Source organism: Poecilia latipinna, unplaced genomic scaffold (genome assembly GCF_001443285.1).
Source record: "Poecilia latipinna isolate Pla-1442-1.1 unplaced genomic scaffold, P_latipinna-1.0 Scaffold2219, whole genome shotgun sequence".
Classification (NCBI taxonomy): Eukaryota; Metazoa; Chordata; class Actinopteri; order Cyprinodontiformes; family Poeciliidae; genus Poecilia; species Poecilia latipinna.
In genome coordinates this window covers 46,046-55,503 of record NW_015114835.1, presented here as the reverse complement: position 1 = coordinate 55,503, position 9,458 = coordinate 46,046, and the positions used below count along the sequence as shown (strand labels likewise).

Sequence of the window (9,458 nt, the reverse complement as noted above, 5' to 3'; positions counted from 1 at the left end):
GCAAAGTCTGGATTTTAAGTTTAGAGATCAGGTAAAAGAAATCATGCAAAACTAGCAGAGGATGGGGAAATAAAACTCAACTTTTACAACAGTTTTTATTAAATATTCCTGTCAACTGACAGGTAGTTGTAAGTCTTCATCAGCGCTGCAGATAGCGCTGCCTTACATAGACTGTGGTTTCTGTCGTACTTTGTGTCTTTCAGCTTTTTTACATATGCAGAGATGTGCAGATAACACATCAATGTCACCATTTGATCACTGCAAAGCGAACCGAAAAAGATTCAAACCTTAGACTGCTGATTATAACAACTGCAGTCCTACGCTGGAAGACATCTTAAGTTAGATACGCGTGAGTAATTTGCCTTTCTTAAAGGTTATGACAGTCGACTGAAACAAGCTGCTGTTTTTAATGTTTGTACACTGAAAAATGCTGTCAAAACAAAGATCCAGTGAAAGGACATAATTACTTTTTTGTATGTAAGATGAAGAGAGATTAATCAGTATTTTTGTTAAAATGTGTTAAAACAGAACCGATAAAGTATTTATGCACCTTACAACTCAAACACTTTTTAGACTAAATTATTGGGTCAAATCTTGATAAGGTGTTGCAGATCTTATTACTTAGGTTTTACTTCAATTGACATGTGTTTATAGTTATTTTAGATTAAGTTAGTCATTGTCTTTATTTAGCCCCAGAATGTTAAAAATGTCCCTTTTTGTGTAAACAAAGATGTTATTGTACGGTTTGGTCAGAGTTAACTGCTGGAGAAAAATCACTTTGCAGCACAGCCTTAAAGGGAATTCAAGATGTTTAATTAACCTATTGGGCATATCATGAATTTGTGAGGAAGCTAGAATATTTGAAATGAGCTGAACTCTAACCAAATATCATCAGTTTTTCACCATATTCACTTTCCAACCTAATTTAAAAAAATACTTTGTTAATCTCAGAGGGAAATTAATTATTGCTCTGATTTCTATTATCAACGTTTCTTCAAAAATAAAGTTTTTCCTTAAAACTTAAGACAAAGATCAGATACGCTCCGATTCCTTTTCTTGGTCTGAAATCGACCCAAAATCTGGTGGAGTTCAAGATAGCAGCTCCACAAACTCTGACCAAATATCATGAGTTTTCTCTCCTTTCCTTTTTACGGACCCTCTAGGGACATGGAGGATTGTTTTTCTTTTGCATTTCATCACAATATCAGGTTTTCCTAAGTTTTCAATATATGTTAATATCTAGTTTGTGAGATAGCTGAAGTTTTTTATTTTTTTCTTGAAATGCACCACAAATGTATCTATAAACAACTTTTTAAACAGAAACAGAAAGAAAAAAGTACATCCAAACTATTTGGACTATTTCTGAGTTATTTTCACATGGTAATTATAAATCATCTTTTGATTGTCATTTTTTGCATTGGTAGTCTGGTCAACAAAGGGTCGTTTTCATGTGCAGTTCCATCTCAACCTTACACAAACAGACATCAAAATGCATCAATAAATTGATTTTTAATCAGTTTTTGTGCACCAAATAATTAAGAATGTATAAATATGTCTTCACTGTGGCTCTTTAATTTTAAATTAACACTTGTGGCTGTATGCAAAGTAGATAAGAGTGTATTTCCAAATTTATTGCGAGAAAACGCAAAACTTTTGCGAGAAAATGCAAAAGAAAAAAAAGCCCATGTCCTGTCAGAGGCTCCATACCGTTTTACTTTATCGTTAGATCTGATTAACATGATTAAAATGGCTGTAATTTAACATTTATTTGTAAAAATATGTAATCTCAACAATCACTTGACAGTTATGATTTCTCTAAAGTCAGTTTTGCTTGTATTGCAGGTGAAGAAATGGAATTTTCACAACTGGAAAGGTTCTTTCGTCAAAACATACAGACACAAATGTTTATAGAAATTCCACAATTTTTTGACGACATCTTATGGATCAACATCCATGTCTGCTTCCCCTTCACCTTCCTGGTCATTGGTTTGTCTATTGTGGTATGTAACTCTTGTATTTCTTTATCATTATAGATGCTGAATTATGATGAAATGTTTAATTATGTCTATATAAAGTATCAGAAATAACACTACTTACTCTCTGAAGATGCTTTCTGGTGCTGTGTTTGATAAGCAGCTGATCTTTACCAGGTTTAGATGACTAAATGACTTGAATTACTAACATATAAATAACATTTTGTAGCTTTTTTTTGTCAAAAAGCAACAAAGTAGGTAGTTATAGTAATAATATGTTTAAGTTAGAGTAGATGTATTTACTCATGGACATTTTCTTTAATTTAATGGATTTTTCCTTCAGATTCAACAGAACGGCCCTGACCACCACTACATGAATATGCTCCTTTCCAACCTACTTCAGCTCATCGTTGTTATTGTTGCAGTGACACTTGGAGAAGAACCTGGGAGAAACTATATCTCCTCTCTGATCTATGGCTGTGGTGTGGCAGCTGCTCTCACCTTCAGGACGATTGTTGCTTGGAAAAGGTACCAACACATATTTTACTGAAAACACTTGAAGCAGCTGCCAGAGCAACATGCCTCCATGCAGTGAAATAACTGAATCTTTCTCTGTCCCTGCTTGTGCTGCAGGTATTCCTCAGTCTCTTCTGCACAGCTGGACTCTTCTGGAAACAAAAATTGTTTTTGTGTGGGATGCATTATGGTCTGGACACTTTTTGTTTCTGTTTTCAGCTTTATGTTTGCCTTCAACATGACATTGTATCTTTTCATTCTTCCTGTTTTCTTTGTCCCCATCTTCATCATCTTCCTTGTTTGGATTGTCAGATCTCTGTCTGCAGCCACCTCAGTACCAGCTGAGGAAAAATGTAGAACTGTGGGAACTTTGGTTCTGTGGCTTGTTAATTACTCTGTCACAATCCTCACACCTGCTATTTATGTAGTTTGTGCACATTGGTTTAACTATGACAGGGAAATGCTTTACATTTTTCTGACACTGTCTCTGCTCAGTCCCTCTCTGGACCTGGTTCTGTTTGTTTTTTGTGTAAAAACCTCACTGAGAAACTGCTGCTGTGTTTCTGCTGCTGCAGGATCAGAAACACAGCAGGAAAACAGAGCAACAGATCATCAGTTTGACTCTGGAAAAGGGCGGCCATATGATCATTTACTATAAATATTTCTTCTGAATTCATATGCAAAGCTCCACACACTATAGCTTCTTTGTGATTTAATAAATTTACAGTAATCTGCTTTTTGGGGGAGGAAGAATAATGTGTGACTTCTATGTTCTGCATAGCCTTGTCCTGTCCTGACTGTTAGCAGCTGCATTTATTGTTTATAATAAAATGAATCTCTGTATCTGTGACATTTCACATTCCAATTCAAAATTATATTTTTCCCCTATTTTGTTAATAAACAGTTATATTTTAAAAACGTATCATGTATTTTTATTTCAAAAATAAATCAGCCAGTGTAACTAGTACTTTTCATTATTTACTTAACATCTTACATCTTGATGAAAAATTACTTGTCAATTAGATTTGTCTCATTTCAAACTAGAACAAAAATACCTGGGAGAATTTTGACTTTTTGTAGACAAAATGATGACAAACATCTGAGGGAATCAAACCTCGTTCATCGTTTCTGTGTTGATGCAACTGTGATGCTCACAGCATCATTTCTGGTTCCTCCTAAAAAACAAGAACATTTCTGCTTCAGTGCTTCGTTGTCAGTAAGAAGTCGGCAAAATAATCAGCACAAATACATAAACGTAAGTAGACAACATAGAACTGGAGGTTATTTTGCTGAATTTCAAATTGTTTATATTCAGTAACTTCTAATTTTAGAACTAGTTACTACTTCTCTGTTTTTTACTTGTTGCTATTAAATATCTGGTTTATTTATTGACTCGATGACATTTTTCCATCAGTGAGCTGAGAAGACAAACTTTACTTCATCTTAAGTAACAATAGTCAGTATATGCCTCATTCAGTTCCTTCAGTCAGATCTACATATTCTGCATTTGACATGAACATAAAGGTTGTTTGGATTTCAATGATTAAACGTCATTTTTAGTTTATAAATGAAGGTAGAGAATCTGCTAAATGCAGTTATGAATAATTTGTCATAATACTCACTGCATGCTTCCTAAATTATGAATAATTTCTCTATAGACTAAGGCCATGATGTTATAAATGCAATAATAGAAAATAGTAGCAGATAATGTAGTGATGCACAGGCATAAATATCTATTGCTAATGCATATTTTAGAAATTTTCCACCGGAATGATAAATATCTCAGCTTCCTGTTTTTAATCTCACCCCAATGAAGCTCTGAGGGTAAAAATATAATTTATTACAGTTCATAAGACATTATTGTACAAAACAGATTTTTTGTAAAAGCAATATGATCATTTTTTTGTCATACTTTTTATTTTTCATGTAGTTTCTCTAATAAATTGTTTTGCTAAAATGTAAATGGTGACTTGGTTAAGAGGTTGAGCACAGAACCACTGCAGCTAAGACTAAAATTTGGGGCGGTTTCTACCGGGTGCTATCAAACATTTCCTCATTGTAGGATTACTTTGAAGTCCTCCTAAAGTGAGACTGCAAACCTAAAGAGAACTGAGCTCAAAGACGGCCTGATTAAGAAACGTGAGTACAATTAGTTTTTATCTTATATTTCATTGAAATTGGAAGCCAAAATTCTGTTTAACTGAAATTAATTTCACTTCATGTAATGTTATTGAACAAAATTTAAATAATTGTTGGAAAACATCAGAAAAAGTTTAAACATAGATATTATTTGTGAGTGCTTATTGATCACATTTTATTCTGATTTTACATTTTTGTTAGCATGTAATAAAACACAAAATCTTAAATTTATGGTGATTTTACATCTGGCTCTAATGTTACAGTAGCTTTAAGAAATTCTCTTAAATGTCTATAAATTCATGACAAAGCAGAAATGGTGTTTTGAAATTTTTTTTTTTATTTCTGCCTAGCAGGACTTTCTACACAAGCCAAGAAGAAATGGAGTCTTCAGATTATGTTGCCATCATAATTTGGATAAACATCCATGTCTGCCTTCCCTTCACCTTTATGGTCATCGCTTTGTGTTATGCGGTATGTAAAAAACATCTTAAGATACCTTGTGAACTTTATATTTTATTTTTATGTATAATTTATTAAAAAAACAGTACATTTTTCTTTCTGCATATGTAAAGCCCTCCACAAGGAAACTTGGTGGCAAACTACTTGCACAAAGTTCTGTAGTTCATATGCTGATGGGCTGCATTGTGGCCACAGCTGCCCTGCAGACTGACAGAAGTGATTCATTCCCTCTGACTCCCACCAACAGGAAGGCCGGTGGCGGCAGGTGAAGTTGTGGGAACAAAAGGATGCAGGGTGTTGATGAATCAGTTCTTAGCATTAAATCGAAGATTTTGCTCGATTTTGCTCGGCCCCAACATGACATTGTTCAGAGGTCCACAGAAAACATAAACTCACAGTAACACCTGCCAGTGAAGTCGCACCAAGACGGTTTACTTCATTACATTTCAGTTTAATAGTTTAATATTATGAACATTTAGTTTACTTAATTGTATTTCTTGCTTTCATAAAAATGTTTTTTGACCCTTTCCCCCCTCTGTCTTAATAGTCAAGTATTTTTTAATGTTCAGCCTTTTCAAAGATGAACTTTTTAAGGCTGTATAAACCTGATCTTGAACATTCATCATTTAAATAAACTGTCAGCCTGATTAGTTTTCAGAAAACACTAATCTAGATTTACAAGGCCTAATTTTGCTTGGAATGAGCCTTGATGAACCCTGCTGCTTTGGCTGCGTCTTGGTTTTTATTGCGTAAAGTATTTAGCTTTTTTCTGACTTCTTCTGGTGCACAGCGTCGTGTCGCTTTGTGAGTGGGGATGGGAAGTGTTTGACTTGCTGATCTGTGGTTGCAAGTATTTATAATATAGCAATAATACATTTCATTCTTCATGCAATATTTTGCTTATTACTTACAAAGTAATCAGTGCTTTCTTCTGTTTAGATGGAAAAAAGTAAAATATTCAATCAATAAAATATGATGTGCAATAATCTTTATGTTAAAGCTGGTTTTATACCTTTTGCGTATTTGTGCATCACCAGATGCAGCAGGCTGGACTCTGATCAGTCAGTTTGTTCATCACTGTAAATGAATGTTTCCTGCAGGTGCAGCTGGATTTTGCTCCTCGTACCTGTTACATCAACCTCCTTATATCTGATGTAATTCATCTCATCGCTCTTCTTGCTGTGGAAAAGGAACAAGCAAGTCCAGATTATATTGGATATTATGCTGGTTTCTGTGTCTTTAGTGGGATGTTGAGTCTTTTCTTCAGGATGATCATTGCTCTGGAGAGGTACACTTTCTATATTTATCATGTCAAAGTGCAAAAAGTGTTTTGTAGAATGATTCATTTATTCTCTCTCTTGTGTTTCAGGCATTTTTTCATCTGCAACCCACAACTTCACTCAAAGAAAACTAAGCGTTATGTGATTTTATGCATTTTGACCTGGGTGTTGGGTTTTGTTCTTTATTATTTTTTCTTTCTGTACATCTACGTTTTATCTATAATCATTTCCTTCATACCTGCCCCTGTATTCATCTTCTGTCCCTTACGAACTCTCAAATTGCTCCCTGCAGCTACATCATTACCTGCTGAGGAAAAACACAGAGCTGTAGGAAGTTTATTTCTGTTGCTGGTGACTTACTGCATCATGATTCTCCCAATAACTTCTTATTTCATTAATCCACATTTCTATTTATACTATGCGAGTTATAACAGATCATTGATCCTCTTTCTCCTCAATCCTGTAATGGATCTGATTCTGTTTGTTTTTTTGTGTGAAGGCCTCATCGACAAGATGTTGATGTGTGTCTGTTGCTGTGGGAAGGAAATCACTGCAGGAACCAGGAAGTAACAACAGCAGGAGTTTAAACGTAATACAGGTTGAACGACATCATGATAATAGAGTCGATGTCGACTAGTCGCGGTGATGTCACAGTGACATAAGCACAAAATGCTTCACAACTACTTGGAGGCTTTATCAGCTATTTTCACGGCAGCGTACTTGGTTGTTTTTGTCTGTCTTTCTTCATTGGGAATCAGTCAGAGCTTGTTTGAAGATAATCTGTTAGTTTATGTAAGGTGTGTTCGGCACAGGCCCACTTTCACATCTTCACCTCCGTGTTTATCGACTTATGGTTCAGTTTCATCCACAAGTTGGCAAAGGAAATGTTTCTGAGGCACCCAAATGTAGCAAATATGATAAGAAATTTGATTTATTGTTGCCAGTGATGGTTAAAAAACCCTATAACCGGTTTATTCATTGAAATTATCAATAAATATCAATAATCTTGAAGATATTATAACTCTGTGCAGTTTAGCAATACAAATTACACTTGTTTGTGTGACTTTTGTCTGAAATAAATGCATTTCAACACTGCAAAAACTCTCAACCTTACCAGGTATTTTTCTGCAGTTTAGTGCAAATATCTTACTGCACTTAAATTAAGACAAAAGTAACTTATCAGCAAGACATAGGAGCTTGTTTTAAGTGAATAATTAACTGATACAGATGATAAAGTTCTGGTTTCATTCACTTACAATATGAGGAAAACATCTTGTTACGAGTAAATTTATCTGCCAATGAAACTTTTTCATCCATATTAAGGAATGATTTACTTAAAAGAAGCTCCAATGTCTTACCAAGACGGGTAACTCTGTATTTGAAGGGGTGAGCATGAGACTGACATGACACCGTCATAAACATGACATAACATCTGTCATGAGCATAAAGAAGTCTTTATGAATGTTTATAACAGTTGTCTTGAAGTGTCTTTTGGTAAATAATGACACTTTTAATGCAAAGTTGCTCTAAAAGTCCATTAAAAATGCCAACTTTGCATGATTTTATAAATGATGATAATTTCATGCAAAGTTGGCATTTTTAATGGACTTTCAATGCAACTTGTTTTTGTCAAAGTTTTTTCAGGAGCAGTATTTGTGTTTGTGGAGCCGCACCGAAAATTACCACCACTTTTGTAATGATAGAACTTGAACTGTGTATCTCCTCCCCCTAAACTCCACTAACTGTAACCCACCGATGAAAGATGAAGCTTGAAGTCGGTCCGTTTCCCTCCTTATTTCATCCCAGCTCCTATTTTCTCTTGTTCTCCACTTCCTCCCACTCTGTCTGTCTTCCAGATGATCCACTGTATTATCCACAGCTACTCTGACCTCTGAACTTCCTCTGTTGTCATGGTGAAGGGGTCTTAGGCAGGGATATCCCTAAAAAAATAAAAGGCTGTCACAGACATCCACTGTTTATGCTTTGGTTTCCATGGTTACAGTAGATGTGCTGCTGCTGCTTGATACTTTGACTCCAGCTCTTGCCATCTTGTGACCACATAAGGCTAAGCTAATGGGTTTTGCTCCTACTGTGCTCTTTTGGATGGATTTGTGTGTGTGTGTGCGTGTGTGTGTGTGTGTGTGTGTGTGGCGCTGCAATAGTTACATGAAGTTTGTGCCACTCATTTCACCACACTGATGCACAAACAGAACACATTTTTTAAAGAATATATGTTTGATTGACAGGGTGATACCTTTGATGGATGACTCTGCTAAAAATGGGAGGGGTGTGTGTGTGTGTGCGTGTGTGTGTGGTTGAACTGTGGTTGAGAACATCGCAACATGAAATTATCAATCTTAGCAACTGGAAGATTGAGTTCGAAGACATTCTGAGGCGCAAAGTCGTGAGTAAACTTTCTCCAAAATCTAAATAATTATATCTGTTGAAGAAATGTCTAATTCAGTTTATTGTTTCTGACGTCACTTTATTTTAAAATCAGATATTTCAAAATGTATGACCTGTAATCCATTTCTGAAGTGCAACAGTGACTAAAGTACAACTACGTAGATGATGAAATAAATCATTTTAACATTTACCCAGTTTGACAGAGGTGATCCTTCCAGGAAGAGAGTCTTATATGGACATTCCACTTTCTGTCTAACAGGGTGTTTCCAAAAATTAATAATCACCTTGGAAACCCAGAAATGGACCAACCTACGTATCTTAATGTGATTATTTGGATCAACATCCGTGTCTGTCTTCCCTTCACTTTCCTGCTCATCACTTTGTGCTGCCTCGTACGTAAAAACTTTTTTTCTGGTCCAAAGTATTAAGTTAGACACATTATTGAGTTTAAAATATAGCATGTTTAAAAGAAAGTTTCTGTCTTTTGTCATTGTGTTTTCAGGTGAGATTGGATCGTGTTCCCGTCTCCTACTACATGAACCTTCTTCTCTCTAATCTAACTCAGCTCATCATTCTGATCGCTCTTCCTTCATATTCATATTATTATTGGAGATATTCAGCTTCCCTCATCATCTACGCCTGCTGTGCTCTGGCCAGTCTTTGCTTCAGGACGATGATCGCTCTG

At 35.4% G+C, this 9,458-nt stretch overlaps 1 protein-coding gene and 1 long non-coding RNA gene across 2 annotated transcripts; both read left to right on the top strand.

Moving 5' to 3' along the window:
- The first annotated feature begins 308 nt into the window (after positions 1–308).
- On the top strand, positions 309–3,725 carry LOC106936807 (uncharacterized). Its single transcript, XM_015018020.1, has 5 exons — positions 309–349; positions 1,843–2,000; positions 2,317–2,501; positions 2,607–3,018; positions 3,693–3,725. Exons 2-5 carry the CDS (start codon positions 1,851–1,853, stop codon positions 3,723–3,725), a joined length of 780 nt encoding a protein of 259 aa, XP_014873506.1. The 5' UTR covers positions 309–349; positions 1,843–1,850.
- Positions 3,726–4,455: 730 nt separating this feature from the next.
- On the top strand, positions 4,456–7,473 carry LOC106936809 (uncharacterized). Its single transcript, XR_001422229.1, has 4 exons — positions 4,456–4,628; positions 4,982–5,099; positions 6,188–6,375; positions 6,457–7,473. It is a non-coding gene; the product is annotated as an uncharacterized LOC106936809 (long non-coding RNA).
- The last annotated feature ends 1,985 nt before the right edge of the window (positions 7,474–9,458 follow it).

Coding starts and splice junctions, on each gene's coding strand:
- LOC106936807 (XM_015018020.1), top strand. CDS start 1,851: ATGGAATTTTCACAACTGGAAAGGTTCTTTCGTCAAAACATACAGACA. Junction 2,502..2,606: donor ACGATTGTTGCTTGGAAAAG/GTACCAACACAT, acceptor CTTGTGCTGCAG/GTATTCCTCAGTCTCTTCTG. Junction 3,019..3,692: donor TGGTTCTGTTTGTTTTTTGT/GTAAAAACCTCA, acceptor TTTCTGCTTCAG/TGCTTCGTTGTCAGTAAGAA.